General features: G+C 36.2%; 1 protein-coding gene across 2 annotated transcripts in view; it reads right to left on the bottom strand.

Moving 5' to 3' along the window:
- Window positions 1–1,352: 1,352 nt before the first annotated feature.
- The window catches only part of LOC113677758 (uncharacterized), a 30,357-nt gene continuing 13,854 nt past the window's right edge, over window positions 1,353–17,855 (bottom strand). For both annotated transcript variants that reach the window (XM_027194593.2, XM_089196347.1), the window contains exons 3-23: window positions 15,577–15,629; window positions 15,258–15,273; window positions 14,567–14,627; window positions 14,183–14,237; window positions 12,352–12,407; window positions 11,945–11,999; window positions 11,575–11,630; window positions 10,587–10,641; window positions 10,351–10,406; window positions 9,553–9,607; window positions 9,236–9,291; window positions 5,826–5,880; window positions 5,546–5,601; window positions 5,400–5,454; window positions 4,519–4,574; window positions 4,249–4,315; window positions 3,523–3,584; window positions 3,325–3,414; window positions 2,801–3,058; window positions 2,442–2,496; window positions 1,353–2,107 (exon numbers count right to left, since the gene is read on the bottom strand). In XM_027194593.2, coding sequence (XP_027050394.2) covers window positions 1,974–2,107; window positions 2,442–2,496; window positions 2,801–3,058; window positions 3,325–3,414; window positions 3,523–3,584; window positions 4,249–4,315; window positions 4,519–4,574; window positions 5,400–5,454; window positions 5,546–5,601; window positions 5,826–5,880; window positions 9,236–9,291; window positions 9,553–9,607; window positions 10,351–10,406; window positions 10,587–10,641; window positions 11,575–11,630; window positions 11,945–11,999; window positions 12,352–12,407; window positions 14,183–14,237; window positions 14,567–14,627; window positions 15,258–15,273; window positions 15,577–15,629 — 1,462 coding nt within the window. In that variant the 3' untranslated portion in view covers window positions 1,353–1,973. The remainder of the gene's footprint in view (window positions 2,108–2,441; window positions 2,497–2,800; window positions 3,059–3,324; window positions 3,415–3,522; window positions 3,585–4,248; window positions 4,316–4,518; window positions 4,575–5,399; window positions 5,455–5,545; window positions 5,602–5,825; window positions 5,881–9,235; window positions 9,292–9,552; window positions 9,608–10,350; window positions 10,407–10,586; window positions 10,642–11,574; window positions 11,631–11,944; window positions 12,000–12,351; window positions 12,408–14,182; window positions 14,238–14,566; window positions 14,628–15,257; window positions 15,274–15,576; window positions 15,630–17,855) is intronic.

Here is a 17,855-nt window from a genome sequence, read left to right as displayed (position 1 = left end):
CTGCGACAACAACGGAGACCGGCGACCCCATAGCTGTTCCGTGCAACTGCTTGTAGTGTTTCCCGTTGTACTGAAAGTAAGTCGATGTAAGGCAGAGGTTAAGTAGGTCCATAATGTCTTCTGTCGGTAATGGTAGTGCATCAGTAGACTGATGGATGGCGGTTTCAGTACACTGTAGAGCCAATTGAAGTGGAATACTGGTGAACAGTGATTTCACATCAAAAGACACAAGTTTGTAGTCGTCAGGTATCTGTACGTCTTTGATTTCAACTCATATTTGATTCATCGCCCCTGCATCTCACATAGTCAGCAGCCTCTGCTTTAATTTGGTTTGGCAGCATGAAGATCGTTCCACGTTTTTATAGCTTCAAGCAAAAAGCGAAAGGATTTCCGTATGACCCCACACTTAACAAGGGAAACAGTTCTTGGGTAACAAAAGAAAAACCCCAATTAATTGGGGTTACACGGAAACCTTTCCCAGAAAAGTACTTGGAGAAAAGAAAATAGTAAAATGTTTGCGCTCAGGTTTCCGCAAGTCGAAAGAAATTGCCGAGCCACCGAGTAACGGACCAATCCTAGTATGACAGAGCAATACAAAAAGCCATACTGTGTGACATCTATCCAACAGAAGCAAGTGGGTATGTGGCGTGATATACATAAATTATTGAGAAAAACACCGACAAGCCTTTTGAAAGAAAAGGAAAAGGGCAATATTAACTCAAAATCCAGCAAATAAACTTACGCTCTTTCCAACGATCTTTTGTAAGTCGTATTATTCCTGCATAGCGGTATGTAAATGGTTTTACCGCACCATCATATCTATTTAGTCTACAGCAGGTAGCGTTCGAATGTATCGTCTGTTTAGAAAAGCCTGAATTCGAATCCACTATGATTATCTAGGAAATGTATATCCAATTCTATATTTATCAAGGCAGTGCCACACTTCAAAAGAAAAACACGGACACACCTCTTATCTTGAATGAGCTTTTGATAAACCTCCCCTCTCTGACAAGTTCCACCAACACTAACCCCCTTTCCCCCCTCCCAGTCTGGCACCCCTTGAAATAAGGCAGTACTGGACGTTTTATCATTGAAACATTTCAATTCTGAACGCAGATGACGTAACACAAGAGCAACGTAACCCCTTCCCCCCCTCCCAAACTCCACCACCACCACCACTACCAACACACGGTTTGAAAATTGAATGATAATAGATTTCACAGAAAAATAGAGACAACAAAAGAAAAGCAAACAAGATCAAAACGCTAGATTCTACTTTGTGTGAAGAAATGTAAATGAAAACTGAAATGAATAAGCAGACCGGCTTCATGTGCATGAAACACCACAACAAGTGAAGCAAGATCTTCTCTTTTACTAATAAAACTTTTGGAAATTACAAAAGATTTCAACTTCACCGCGAAAACATGTCGAAAATTGGTACTTCCAGTAACGGACGAGGTTTCAATTGGAGTCAAAATAGTGCTATGATGAGGATATCGTTTGACGCGGTTTAAAACACCAACGATTTTCCTTTTTTTTGTCATTACTTCATTGCCCATCTATGGACGAGATGTACAATATGCTTAGTGAAAATTATTTTGTAATTATTTTAACATTAGGATTCGTGTTGCTCAGCGATAAAAAAATAATTAGACAGTGAAAAAATGCTCATCGTAATACCGGTGAATTAACAATTCACGAAAATAACTGCAGACATTTGTTGCGGTGTAGTCAAGGGATCTTCAATATTCTGTAGAACTGTTTAGATGCTTTAAAAAACTTAAGCTCAAAAATTCAGTCATCGGTAGCCGTCTACCATAAAGTATGCCAGTAATCGCTTTAACTTTCATATTTTTGTTATTTTAAGAAATCCTAATTCAGTTTCGTAGCAAAAATCACCACCAATGAAAGTTATACTGTTCTGGATTACTCTTCTTGCGTACAGAATCAGTGTTTCGGAGCGACGGAGTTCATTAATTCATTTCTACATAATTGGACGGAAACAGTCCCCGACTTCCGTTACATGTTCCCATCCACCATCCTTCATCCACTTCCTCAATGTCAGTGATGACGTCACCAGGGTCAAATGATATCTCATCCTCAGCAGCTAGAAATGAATTGTGGGAGTTAATGGCGGTGTCTTAAGTCCAGACGGTTTGCAGAATGGAAAATCTTGTAAGTTGCAGACAGCTTAGTGAGGAGAAAGACATTGAACAGAAGAGCACTGCACTAAGGTAACCATTTAAACGACCAAGAGTTCAGCTACTAACTTTAAATGCTATTCATGCCAAATTCTAATTAGCTTCAAATTTCGCTTTGCACAAGTTGCCGAAAAAGGTGAACATTTCACTGAGATTTAGGAATTGTGCATTTCAGAGCTCGGCAAAGTGCTCCCTTGTGTGGCGAGAAAAAGTAATAATATCTCAGATAGAAAAACTTACTTGCTTGATAATCGTACAGAGCTGTCGCATTCTTTCCTTCGCCTCCTTCGCGAACCTTCAACGAGTACAAAAAGAAATATTACGCTAATAGTGGATGTGGGAACAATGTTCTTTCACTCCTTAATTGCAACCGCCTGGGTGGTAATAGTGCTGAAAACACTCGCAACTAACAATAGTCCCTTTTACGGCCGCATTCACTCGGGTATTATCAAACTACAGGTTCTCGTAATTTTGCGCTTTTCCGAAATTTGCACCAACTACGTGATCAATTCCTCTTCCATTGAGCCACCTTTGGCTGAACAGTGCAAACTGTAGGGGTAAACTATACTTTTAGCTGTAGTATCTATGTTTCCTTGTACCTCTTCCTGTGTTGTTTGCTGTTCTTGGGTAACTTCTTCGTAGAAATCTGTAGGTTCTGATTCATATCTTGGTTCCCCTGTCTCTTCATAGGTCGCTTCAGCTTCGGTTTCTTCATACTCTTGCTGTGCTTCAGCTTCTTGTTGTTGCCTGGCCGCTTCTTCCTCTCGCCAAGCTTCTTCCTCGGCCTGACGTTGGGCTTCCTCCTCTGCCTGACGACGGGCTTCTTCCTCAGCCTCCTCTTTGTCGCGTGCCTCTTGCTGAAAATGACAACATACATGTAACATGAATCATAATATTGTACACTCGCCGCATGAGAGCCTTGCTCGACGGCCAGTTCTCTTTCGCACAGTTGGTAGCTACATGCCACAACCTCCGAGGAGTTACTGTAGAATCCTAATGGAGGACTAAGATTACATTCGCCCTTTGTTGGTTTTCAAATCTACGATCAGATCTAAAGTCAGACTCATATAGTTAGCCACTTTGCCACATGTACCCAAAGTCGAAATAAAGCTTGATTGATTACCTCTGCATGCCTTTTTTCGTTGATCTCTTTCTCTCTTTGTTCTCTCGCCTGTCGCCGAGCTCTCTCTTCTTCTGCTCGTCTCTTGTTTTCCTGTAATAGAAAAATTATTGGCATTTTGGGGAAACGGAAAATAATTAAAAGGAACTCAAAATGACAAGAAAACGTAACAGTTCTTTAGTACGGTAATCGTCAACAGACCTCCTCTTGCTCTCGGGCTAAGTTCTCAAACTTTGATTTCAAGTTCCCTGCTGCTCCAGACCCTGTCGAATGCAAATATTGAATCATATATCGAAACAAAAACAAACAAAAAAAACAAACGGGCCCATAATTGGGACAGTGGTCATATCTTTTCTGCTCCAGCTTTATCGCGATTGCGGTTTTCCCCATTCATATATTTTCTGAACAGGATGGAGTTTATTTGAACGAATACTTTTTCAGTAGGACGGAAGAATTCTCTCTGGCTTTGGCTTTCACAAAGAAATAAAATTGGATAATCTGAAAGCTTTAAGAGTCAACCATCGCCATGATTATTCTTGAAAGGGGGAAGAGTAAAAACCACTAAAACATATTTTTTGCCATGGCTGTTCCCTTCCCCTCCCCTCCCCCCCCCCAAAAAAAAAAAAAAATAAATGTTTGGATAAACAACGATACAGCAAAAATTCTTCGTGTTTTTAGTTCATGTCTCCATTCCCCAAAAAGAAGAGGGGCGGTTCTTATATGGCTAATGTATTTCCCATAATGTAAGGGGACCTTGTCAGGGGCTTTACTCTGTGGACAAGTGGGTGCCACTAGACCTGGGTGAATTATTTTGGACTTGAGTAGGGAGTTAAAGTTCACACACCTGAAGTGATCGTATTTTTGAAAATCAAAGTATGCTTAGCTAGTTTAAAGTTTCTAAGACAAAGCCTTGTAAACAGAATCAACCTGCACGTGGTTTTGCTGTCTGGTAAGTTGATTTTACTTCTTGCATTTCATCAAAACCTCCAGCAGACTGAAGAGTAAAGATATAAATTAGCACAGGTCACTTGCAAAAAGTTTTGCTTATCTGTAAGATCGCGTTACTCCTCTGAAAAACTTCAAACTAACTTCTGTGCTTAGGGATGGAGCGAGACAGTTTCAAACAGTAAAGCTGAGCTAGGATGTTGGAAATATTCAAGGAAAACGAACGTATCAGTATTCATTGATCACACTTACTGCATCTTGTCTATCAGTCTGGACACCAAATTTACCACCGAAACCTTTAGAGTGATCTGAAGTACAGTGGAAGGGAAATTAGCTGTGTTCATGGAAAACAAAGTAGTTAAACTTCCCTTCGTTCACCACTTGTGGGCATACAAATACAAAGCTGTTGTAAAGAGGTGACCATCTAAAGAAGTTTTAATACCAGGGAGGATTGTTTTAGTTAGTGTAAAGACAAAGTCTCAGGTGACCCATGGGGGAGAACTTCACGTGTAGCGGCACTAAGGTACAAATGCATTCACCTTTTCAATCCCCGGGGTGACTAAAAGTAATTCCTCCAAACAATCGGTAGATTTTCAAGCAGAAAGGTGACGAAAAGTACTAAAATAACCACTGGGAACAACATTTAATTTCACACCAAATTCTCAGGTCTAGAGTAACACGACATGCATGGCAGACAAGATGGGAAGTTAATATTTAGATCTTGAGTGTGAAGGGGTTATTAAGCAACACGTAGTTGTTGTGCCGAACTTCGACCTAAATAGTCTGCTCATATGATTTGCTTATTAGAGCGCTTTATGACAGAGTGTCGTAAAACCATACTCAAAGTAATCACAATGGCCAGTCAAAAGAGAGTAAAATATCTTTAAGAGGCAATGCGAGCTCAAAGTAAGAACAACCAAACAACCTAAAGCGTGGGAAAGTGCGGCCGACCAAGTCGTGATTGGTTTTAGTTTTGCATCTGATTGGTTAAGAGAGTAGCATGGGGTTTCTAGACTGATCACAGAGCGAAGAGCGAAGATACTTTATTGAAATTGCTCTATTTATCCTTGACTTGAAAACACTTCTACATGTACGTAATGCCTCATAAAGGCAGAAGCAAGACTATGACTAACCTTTCTGAGAGGCATGTTCCTCAGTTTTGCCTTGGTATTCAAAGCCCATAGCAGACTGAGGAAATAAAATAAACATGTAAAGTACTAAATCTGGTGTAAATTAAAGTGGATTTTCATTCTAAAAGAAAAATGTTTAGTAAATTGACCTTGTCAACTCTGTCTGTTTGTACTCCATATTTTCCTCCAAAGCCTTTTGAATGATCTGAAAAAAAATAAAATAGCGATTAGACACACTGCTTCCTACAAGCTAGTCACAAATTGCTTTCAAAGTTGCATCACTGATTAAGAGCCATTTTTAAAGGTACATGTGTACATGTGTATGTTGAGAATTGTTTTGCAACAAAGAAGAATTCACCTCTGTCAAGAGAAATATCTTTGATAAGGTGAAAGCCCTTAAAGGTGAGATTTTAAAAAAAATTAACACACCTTTTTGTGAAGCATGTTCTTCTGTCTTTCCTTGGTATTCAAAGCCAACAGCTGCCTGAGGTGAGATAAAAAGAACAAAAAATTGTCATCATAAAAAATGTTATATTAATTTTTTGCATCATGCTTAAGTTTCAAATAGCACCTAAAAGTCCATTAAGAACTCAAATCTAAAAGTACTAAATAAACAGGAGTTATCTGAGTCATAGGGACACAGGTGTCAGATCATTTGAGAAGAAAAAATATCTTCAATTACACCATATTCATTAGGTTTATCAAGTGACCTTTTTACAATAGTTTTAACAGTGTTAAATCAGATAATAAGGCAATGTCTAAAATTATCAAATTTGTGCTCTTGATTTTTTGACAATCTTACTATACCAATGAAGGCTTAGAATATTGTTAGGGAATGCTGGGGAAAATGATGCATATGTCGTCTCACAAAGACTAAATCAAGATATTTAAGAGTCCTTTTTCGTCTTGTTGCAAAAGTTGGTATGAAGCCATACAAAATTTTATACCACTTACTTTCTCAAAGCTAAACAATTAGAAACACAAGAAAAATGGGCGCAATTTTAACATGATCAAGGCAATTGCCAGTTAAAATATAAATTAAATCACTTATAATTAAATGGAAACAAAAACACTTTTAGAAACATGTTTTCCTTTTTCATCAAGCTACATTTGACAATCAATCATCAGATTACAAACACAATGACAATTAGAATGAACTTCCACTTCATGCAGTCATTTTGTTAAATCAGTTTTAATAGGCAATATCAATTCCTGTACAAGTTACAATCACATCTAAAAGCTAATTAAAAAGAAAATATGATTTGATTGGAAGGTGTGAAGAGATAAAACTCAGAGGCTGTTCCTTGCTCCTCGAGCTGGTTCATTCAGGTTCAGGCTGTTTGGGGATAAAACAAATTTTATATCAATAAAACTCTAAATTTAAAGTACTTAGTTATATACCAACATGTACCTAAGAATGTTTGTCTAACTAACTAAAGTGTAATAACCTATTTCTAAGTCTGTTTTCCTATTTATCTATCTATGGTACCATTATTCCATTTTTCAATATTTTAAGGAAATGCAACAGAAATTATTTGTTTTTTTGAGTGGATGGTGAACTTGTGATATTGTATTTTATCTTTTATTGGTTGTTGTTCTCTAAGTATAACAAAACTTGATGCAAACAGCAGTCAGTTAGTTTTCTACTACACCAGAATACAGTCATGTACGTGTATCTCAGATTTGAAGGAGGTTAGGTTGAGCTGGATGAAACGTACAATGTATCTGGTTGATTAAGAATTATGATGTAGATTTAAAATAACTTCAGGTAGCTTTTTCTTCAGGTTGCCCTGTACAACTCTTGGTCTTGTCCCTGTGCAACTTGCTTTGTGGTTCATCTCTTTATGCTACATGTATGCCCTCCACACTACTTTATTGTTGTTTCAAAGTCAACTCCTTCCTATTTTGTAGTTCACTGCCATTCACATGTAAATGTAACATGGTGAATATACTTTTTCCAGGACAAACATTGTTAATTGCTAACTATAGCCATAATTTTAGGTCACTGGGTATGATAGAGTCACTTGGCAATTTCATCCATCACTATATATTGCACTTTGCTCTTCTCAACAAAAACATGCTTTTAGATAAGCTCTTATTAATAATATCATGTTGATGAAAACAGAGAGAGGGGGGGGATTGCTATGTCCTTGATGTAGAAGAATCTGAAATGATTGTCTTTGAATGAGGTCTACTACAACACACTATCAGTATTTCAACTGCTTAACCACAGTGAGTGTCATCAACATACAGTTGACTAAATGATGTCATTTGCACTTTAAATCAACCGTACTACATGGCTTCTAACTACTCTAAATTCCATTTCACTGGGCTGGCTTATCTATCGCTGAGTTTCCTCCAAGGTTATGAACACAACATGGGCTCGATTACCAGCCACTGTTCAGGAATATGAGCCTGCCCTCCTACCCTTGAACCCTCAGGAAGGAACAGATACCATACACAAAAGAGCGATAGAAATCAAGCCTAGATGCAACAGTATTCTTACAAGAAATACTGAGTATACAATGGAACATGCTGCATATCACAACCCATTCCTTTTAATTCCTTAATTCAAAAAGGATCTCATTCCTCTCTTTCCTGGCAGCATTCATTTTTGTTAGATGCTCATGGAAGTTCCTTTTCACTTCAAAGTTGACTTCCATGGAGCAAACATGTACTGTTCATGTACAGCACTGTCAGAGGCTAAAAACATTCCTCTACAAACCAATTACTGACCTTAAAAAAAAAGCAAACCTGACTGCCTCAACATTACTAAGAGTTTCAGCAACTGCCTGCCCTTCCTCCAAACTTTTATCTCTCTATCTGTTGGCCACTGGCTCAAACTTCAACACCACCAGACAAATACTGACATTTGTAAACAGAAATTGCTCTGTTTCACTTACACAAGATGCAGACAAAGTTTCAAACTTGTCAAGGATTGACTTGTCTCCCAACAGAATTTGGCTTAAAAATTCCTTCAGCTTCTTCAAAGTTTAAAAACTTGCTTCCATATTGTCATCCCATTTTAATAGGACATGCTTGTTTCACTTGATTTTGAAATGGATAGTCAATGAAAAACAAACTGACGATGCTCAACTCCTCTCTGATCTGGTATGAATCTGGTGTTCTGCTTGCTTGGCTCCTGGCTCTTGACTTTCAAAGTAGTGGATGGTGAACCAAACTTGCTGATATGCACCCAGGTGTCCAATAAACCCGTGAACATACTCATGACTATATATGCTTCTGGATATCTTAGTTTCCATTTTTTTTCTCAAAACTAGATTCTCTAAAAGGTAAAAACTCCTTTTTTAAGTTCAAAATTCTTATTCTTTAATTAGAACATTCATTTTTATATAGTTTACATCAACTGCTGCAGCTGGTGTCCAAAGATTAGTTAAACTTTAATTACCCTGTTTGCATTACGCAAAGTTTTCAATTGTGTCATTTGGCCTTAAGGTGGTTGCAATTTTGGGTTCTGCCTCACAATGCAGAGTAGGTTCACTATAACATGTGGCAATTCATGGGCAGAGGTGCACACAGACTAATGTTTTAAAGTAGTTTCCTCCAAGTGTCAAGTATCTGTAAATTCACTTAAGATTAAGAAAGCTGAATTAACTTACTATTAAGAATGCTGGACATAGTATTAATAATAAATTATTATAAAATCAATTATAATTTATGAAGCAACCCCATGGAGAAAAAAGATTTCCCCTCCTTTGAGCCAACAATTGCTTTAAACTACACCTCTGCCTTTCTGGAAAAGGCCTCATTCTTGTCTAGTCATCATAAATGCACTTAGAATTGCTTAACAGTTATCATAATTTTGATAAACACTGTACCTTGTCTACTCTGTCCTTCTGGACTCCATACTTTCCACCAAACCCTTTGGAATGATCTAATGAGAAAAAATAACAAAAAAAAAACCCAAACAAAACATGACATCTCACAGGCATCCCCACCAATTGAGGCTTAAAATATGGCTTCATCTACTGTTGGTGAGAAATTTATTTTTACAAAATTAATGCACAAAAATTTCTTCAAAGACAAGAAAACAATAAAACTACAAACAATTTTTTTTTCTTATTTACAGTGTACAGTACAAGGTAGAATATTTTCTTCAAGTTTGGTTGAAAATATACTATGTAGAATGAGGTACCTTTCTGGGAAGCATGTGCTTCTGTTTTCCCTTCATAATCAAAACCAACAGCTGCCTGAAGAAGGAAACAGTTATCATGGTTTATTGTTGGTAATAGTGAACAATGGTTACCATTTTTGACTGTCGGTAACCTGTCAGTTAACTGTTGGCCGACAGGTTACCGATGCATTATCAACACATTACCGACAGTCGGCCAACAGTGTTAAGTAGACCAAAAGTTGACTGAAAACAGAGTCCAAACTTTTCCAGTCGAAAACAGTAAATAGAAACACATGTCAATCGCATAGTTTGTACCTATCTACTTGATTCTATTTAAATGGTAAAATAAGCTTGTTTAACCCATCTCCCGACTGTAAGTACCAAAATACCTATTTCGTATATCCTGGTTTGTACACAGAATGGTTCCTTTTCTAAATTTTGCAAGTGAATGAACTAACAGGTCAAATAGTTCTAACCAAATAAAGACTTTCTTAAAAGGGTTTCAGAGGCAGTGCATTTAGGGATTGGGAACTAGAAAAACTTTTCAATATGGCAGATAAATGAAATTGAACCAGTTTGGGAAAGTTTTGTTAGCCAATGCAAAAAAGTGGGCAAAAGCCACAGTAGCTATTGAGAGTAAAGTGCAAGGTATCTTTTTGAAATGACTTTTCCCTTTTTCTATGTAGTTTTAGAAGCAGTTGATAGGTAAATGTTTGGGATCATTTCAGTTTACAACCCACCACCAGGTTACCGACAGGTTGCCAACAGGCTGCAGACTGTCGGCCATGTACGTGTACATTCATTTGTAATTTTGCTCACCTTATCAACTCTGTCTTTTTGGACTCCATACTTGCCACCAAAGCCTTTGGAGTGATCTACATAAAGGAAAAAAATGAAAATTTACAATACATTTTGTTCATAACCATGAAACAAAGGAAACTTTAAATTTATAAATTTATACTGTCACATTCATTATTAAACCCTTGCAAAACATAGACAATGTCTTTCTCCTAATGACATAAAACATCTTTTTTAACAAAAATGATGTGACAAACCTTTTGTGGAAACATGTGCTGCAGTTTTGCCTTCATAGTCATAGCCAACTGCTGCCTGCCATGTGAGCAGGGTGAAGAAATAAACTCTCATAAGAATATATGAACTTACATTAAATTGCTGTTAATTTTAAAACTTAATAAGGAAATTAAATGCATGCACATGAGAAACCAGTACTAATCAGAAAGTAGAAGTTGAAATATTAAGAAGAGTACACCATTCATTTTAAATAAAAGAGACTCAGAGGTTGTATCTCAATTACTGCTACATTTTGAAACAATTTTTGGAAGTTAATGTTTTCTTGTGTATCCTTATATTCAGCATGATCAGTTCCCAACATGTATTTCAAGTAAAGAAAGATGTTTTTTGTCTTTTCACAAGCATGGGACAAAGAAAAAATTCTGAGTCTCCATGAGGAATCCCCATGAGAAACCTCAGACCTTCAGATTCCACACTCCGATGCTCTACCACTAGGCCACAGACGCCGCAGTGAGCAAGGTCTATTAACAAGTTCATATGACATGCATCCTGCATACTGCTAGGATCAGCAATGTTGATAGCATAACGTTTGTAGATGAAAATAGGAGAGATGGTAAGTTTTTGAGCTTGGTAAAGAAATAAAGAAAGATGTTTAAGTGTTTGTGGTTAAAAATAAATAAATAAAAATAAAGAAAAATGTTGAAGTGTTTGTGGTTTTGTGAGTTTCAAAGTGTAGAACAGAACACAGGGAAGGTTACCACCAGAATTGCTGAGTGTATAATTATACAGTACACAACAACTGTCCATGTATTCACAGACAAATTGACTGGTCTTCTATTGTTTTTACTACATAACTTAGAATCTATCCAGGAAGTGAAATCTATATTATATGCAGATCTACTGAGTTTATTTTGTATTGTTCAGTAACTTTCCTTCTACTGTTCCATTCCTTCAAGGAGTATTCAGTAACTTCATGTACAGTTACATGATGAAAATAACACTGTCGAGTACCTGGTCAACTCTGTCCTTTTGAACACCATATTTACCACCAAATCCTTTAGAGTAATCTAAATAAGCAGAGATACAGTCAAAGATGAGAATTATACCGGTACATGAATCCTAATGTGATGTAAGCTTTGTGAACACCTCTCAATACATCATTTATTAGAAACAGACAATGAAGCATAGGATTGCAGGCTGGACTGACAAATCAATCTGTTGAAAGTTAAAATCCCTATTTATCACCTACCTATTTGTGGGATTTTATTGGCTTCTTTATGTCATATACAAAATATTCATTTTTCAGTCAATCTTTCACAGCGGACATTATTGGCTGACATACTAACACCCTGGAGGGTTTATTTTACTAAAGAATACACACCCTGTTGTGAAGCATGCTTCTCAGTTTTGCCTTCATATTCAAATCCAACAGCAGCCTAAAATGGGAGTACAAAATGATAGAGAACCAATAATAAATTAAAATATATATTAAGTAACTATAATATATTGATTAATAAAATATATCACTAAAATTAAATTTAAAAATACATTTATTTGCTAATAAAAGACAATTAAAGTCAGTCAGTCAGTGAAACATAGTTATCTGTAACTAATACTAGGATGAATGTCAGTGCACACCTGTCTTACAGCCATAGACAGTTTTAAAGTTCTGGAAAAGCTTAGTACAGCACTTGTGTGTACACTTTTTTAAAAAAGGCACATGATAATGCTAGATAGTATTACATTGTTGTAAATGCAAATCTGAAAGAATGAACTTAAAGCATCAACCTGGTCAACTCTGTCCTTCTGAACACCATATTTGCCACCAAATCCAGTAGAATAGTCTATCAAGATAAACAATAGAGGCCACTAAGACAATTTCATGGTTCTTCTGTAGATACATGTACCGTTACAAATCCTAGAAGTGATCCCTTGAAAGAAAGGACTCCCAAAGGTGTTTGCTCAAGAGTGATTTAGCCCTTTTAGAAAAACTTTGTTTGTGAGTGTAACATTGATTACTATAGCTGAAAGAACACTTCTTGCTTTTTTAACAACTGTGTCTGTTGTCATGAGTATGTTTAACAAATTGGTTTCTTTAAAAGAATTACAGTCAAGTCGCCGACGGTTCAACTCGCCAACGCCAACTCGACGACGTATAAAATCGAGTAGAGACATCGGCGAGTTGGTCTTCAATCCAGTACAACTTATTAAAAGTTAAAAGTTAAACATTCAGAAAAGTAAAAGATATTTAGTAAAAAAAAAAAAAACAGTTTTGTTTTCTTCCAACAAAGTTTATAAGGATCTCATGACGAATAAAGCAAGGTAAACGTCGCCAATGAATGTAATCAGAAGCGGACGAATTATTGTGTGACAACAACACTGTGGAGACTCTTCATGTCAATCAGTCAGATTTTTTTAAAAAAACTTGGCTCTCTAGACATGATCTTTAGTAAAAAAACAATTCTTTTTATTTCCAACAAAGTTTATAAGGATCTCAAGGCGAATAAAACAAGTTGAACATTGCCAATAACCAAGAAAGCTTTAGACATGAATGAGTTGATGTGTGAAATATGAGAATGGTAAAAAGACAGCGGCCCAATTATTGAAATCAATGTCGAGATTAAACGGACCTTCAAGAGCAGAATAATCACATGATATGCATAGCTTTCACATGTTCACTTGATCTTTATAATACATTAAATCTTATCGTAAATCAAACGTTCTCGATTATGAATAAATCATTCTTTAAAGTTAAAAACATATCGTTCCGCTTGGTAGTTGAGGTTGTCACACAATAACTTGTTCACGTCTAAAGCTTTTTCGGTCATTGGCGATGTTTACCTTACTTTCTTCGCCTTGAGATCCTTATAAACTTTTTTGGAAATAAAAAGAATTGTGTTTTCTACTAAAGATCTTGTCTAGAAAGCCAAGTTTTCTTAAAATAATCTGATCGACTGACATGATGAGTCTTTACAGTATTGTCACACAACTCATTCACCCCGGAAGCTTTTATATTCATTGGTGATGTTTACCTTGCTTTATTCGCCATGAAATCCTTAAAACTTTGTTAGAAGAAAACAAAATTGCTTTTTCCCTAAATATCTTTTACTTTTCTATATGTCTGTCTTCTAATAAGTTGTACTGGATTGAAGACCAACTCGCCAACGTCTCTACTCAATTTTACACGTTGGCGAGTTGGCGTTGGCGAGTTGAACCGTCGGCGACTTGACTGGATACCCTTTAAAAAGCCCATTCACTTTACAGTGCTATATGTGATTAATTATGAATGCAAGTCATGTTAAAAATTAATAGTTATCTGAAGGTGACAACCATGTGAATTTTGCAGTAAATTAATTTACTAAGTTTAATTTACTGCCGTATGAAAATAAAAACCCTCTATACTTTCAAACCTTTTAATAGAACCAAAAGATCAAATTGATACCCACTACTGGTGGGTATCAACCAGCAACCTGAAGGTGTTGCCTGAATTTCACACAGTTATGGTTATTACAATGGATCTTACTTCATTTTAACTGAGGGTTGGATGTGAATGGAGACTCAAAAGTCTGGATTTTAACTCCCCATTGACCAAGGAGGATATCACTTTAAACACACTTACCAGTTTGTGATACATGCTTTTCCACCTTCCCCTCATAGTCAAATCCAACGACAGACTACAAAAAGAATAAGTTATCATAATTATATCCTCAAATCTATGATACACATAGTTAGCAACTAGAAGGAAAAGTAACACGGATCACAGAAGAGTAATTAAAGGTGCAATTATTTTTACATGCAAACAATGTTTGCTGAACATGTATTGCATGTTTTCAGATATACAGTCTTCACACTCCTAATTGCATAGATTATAATGAGACTAATAAAGCAGAAAGTTTTAACTGCTTTGAAAAATTCACCACAAAAAAATCACCAAAAGCAATATTCAATAGAAATACTAAGAAGCAAAACATGACTCTCACAGCAAAAACCTTCTGACCCATACCTGATCCATTCTGTCTTTTTGCACTCCAAACTTCCCACCATAACCATAGGAAGCTTTAGGACTATTCCATAAGTCAAGGAAAGAATTTTCTGCCCAATCGTTTATCATGCATGTACAGATATATAATATAATACATGTAATACAAAGATATTGAGTATACATCTGAGACTTTTCCAAAGGAGCTAATTGTCATAATGTATGTCATGCATGCACACTGGGAACCAACACAACAGGAACAGGAACTTATCCCAGTTTCCTTAGCATGAAACGACTAGGAGTATTATTACTCCCCACTAGATGGGATGCCAGTGCATCACAAGGTTACCCACAGCATTTGAACAGGCTTCCCTGAAAATTTGCTGGTGCGCATTTATACTCCTGGGTGGAGAGAAGCATTGTGAATGTAGAATGTTTAGCCCAAGAACACAACAGAATAGCCTGACCAGGGCTTGAAACTAGACCTCTTGACCTAGAGTTCAGCACACCAAACATTAAGCCCCTGCATCTCCCACTCTTGCTACATGTAGCTCCCTAAAATAAACATAAACAAAGCTGTCCTCTTGTTTGCTTGTCCTCAGTTATTCAATCATGTACAGTACAAACTATTGTTAATAATGGATGTATAACTTACAGTTGTTTCATTGCCAGTTTTGCACAGATCTGTGAATTAAAACTGTTATCAAAAGGATACCCTCTCTCACTTTCATCTGTAAAAGGAAAAAAGAAATGGAGGCAGACTTTAATGAGAAGCTTACTGATTATGGTATTCTCTTAAGAAGACTCTTAGTAAATAAAACATTACAAGTAAATAGATGTTTTACTGCAGACAAGCTCTCTTAATCAGTCACAATACAGAAACACTGGGAACTATACTGATGTGAGACATGTTGCACCTCAAAATGTATAGTTAGAGCCAACGCATCCTCATTGGAAAGGTAACTTGGTTTTGAAAGAGTAAGGTGAACATGACCATCACCACAACAATTACCTAGTAGTAACAAGTTCCTCACCTTGTTTAATCTTTGCATGGTCCTGTGCTACACCTTTTCGAAGATCCTTTATACTAACAAGAAGGTAGATGCATATTATTTTCAGGTTATGTTACACTCAACTGAACTAGTATCATTGACGTCTTTAAGTATTGCTTGCTCCTGCATGCACCTTACATGTAATTGGACACCAGTACCCTTATTTCCATGCACCAAACCTCCAATCAAGAATGGCATGGGTTTTACGTCAAATACAGTTTGATATCATTTAAGCCATTTCCATATCATCTCCTACATGTAGATCATATTACACTCTAATATATACTTTATAATTTGTTATTCTAGTCTTTAATATTTTTCTAGCTTGTTGGAAACATGATTAAGCTGACTCTAGGTAAGTGTAAATTATTTTGTTTGGTTTTGCAGTTTTAATTGACAGTTTTATAATTGTATATGAAAGCAATCTTTGCAGTAATGAACACTACTTAGGCAGTAGTGAAATAAGGCCTGGAAAAAATTCAGGCCTGTAATGCCCTGAACCCTGTAAAGCCCCCGAAGATAACTTTCAAATGCACGTCTTTATGCGCAGTTCACATATATGACTTTCATTCCCAGGTGGAAATCTTATTAAGATCTTGGAAGATCTTGTAAGATCTTGAAAGATCTTGTAAGAATCTTATAAGATGGCAATTAAGATGAAGATCTTATTAAGATCTTATTAAGAATTAATAATCTTACTAAGATCTTACCAAATTTCTTGAACAAATCTTAACCAAGTTTGAGCATTGTAAGATCTTAAAAGATCTTATTAACTATATTTAAGAATCTTGTAAGAATCTTAACAAAATTTTACAACACATGAGAGTTAAGATCTTTGAAGGATCTTAACAAGATCTTATCAAGTTTATATAAGAATCTTGTAAGGTTCCTAACAAGATCTTATTAAGTTCATGTAAGAATCTTGTAAGAATCCTAATCTGTAAGATTAGTAAGATCTTAAAAGCTCCTTAACAAGATCTTGGTAAGTTTGTTCAAGAATCTTAATAATCAAAGATCAGTAAATGTAACTCCTGACATAAAGGTTCCAAAGAGGATCTTATCTAAAGTTTATCTAAAAGTTTTGTAAGAATCTTAATTTGTAAGATCAGTAAGAATTCAAAATGTTCTTGACAAGATTTTATCAAGTTTATTCCAGCACATTCCTGAGTGACTTGAAATGCGCATCCTATTCAGTACATAATAGAGCATGATGCATATGGCTTAAAACCTTGCACACATGATATCAAAAGTGATATCAATAAAGTCAAGTAAGCATCTATGGTTTACAAATTTCAGACCTGATAACACAAACACACCTGTTTTCTAAAGAGGTGATTGTTCCACTGGAATAATGGTATTTGTAACAGTCACCAATTCAGTGTCAATTCCATGTTTCATTCAATCCGATCAATTATGCTCAGCACAATGTTCGAATACAAAACCATATGAGCGATATGTTTACCTTTAACTTTTAGATCTTGATTTGTTGTACAAGTGTGATTTTTCTCAAGTTTTAATTTAACTCTTAATTAGGTTATTAATTATAATAGGTTCTTTTTAAATTGTAACAATGTTTATAGAGATCCACATTAATTCATTAGGTTTTTTAACTATTAAGTGTCACCCTCTTTATATAAAGTTTGATTGATTGATTGATGAGGAATCCTTACAAAAAGGCTAGAGCCTTGTCCATGCCCCTGAAAATTGCTACAATATCCATTGAAGACTTCATCCCAACAACATCATTAGGGATAGTGGAATCAACACTCCTGAAGCTTGGATACCCACGATCAAACACAACAGCTGATTTATGAGGATCCATGAGGGAACACCATCTAACAACCGGAATAATAATGAGGATCGAAATGCACCAATAACAGCATACCAACGTGCTACAAATAGCGACCCGTAAACAATCAACCTCATCAATTAATGAAGACTTGCAATGTTGTGGTCGAATGTCGCGATCTACATCAAAAGTGACTTAAATTGTCGTGAGACAAACAAACAAAGTTCATCTCCTAATATCCAGAATGATTCTGTAATGCAGGGCGTGAAATTGCGCCCGATACAGGCGCCAATGCGACTAAATTTTTCCACTTTGACCACCAAATCCTGAAAATTAGTCGCCAAATTGGCGACTAGAATGTTTCATCATGACTTGACTAAGAGAAATAGTGAATTGAAAAGATTTACAAGGATAAATCCGCGGCAAACTTCCTCGTTAAGTTTGTTTCCAAAACGCAGTACATGCATCTCGA

Source organism: Pocillopora damicornis, chromosome 2 (assembly GCF_964200805.1).
Source record: "Pocillopora damicornis chromosome 2, jaPocDami1.2, whole genome shotgun sequence".
NCBI classification, from domain to species: Eukaryota; Metazoa; Cnidaria; class Anthozoa; order Scleractinia; family Pocilloporidae; genus Pocillopora; species Pocillopora damicornis.
The sequence above is the reverse complement of the archived record's forward strand: the minus strand, read 5'-3'. Positions and strand labels throughout refer to the sequence as shown.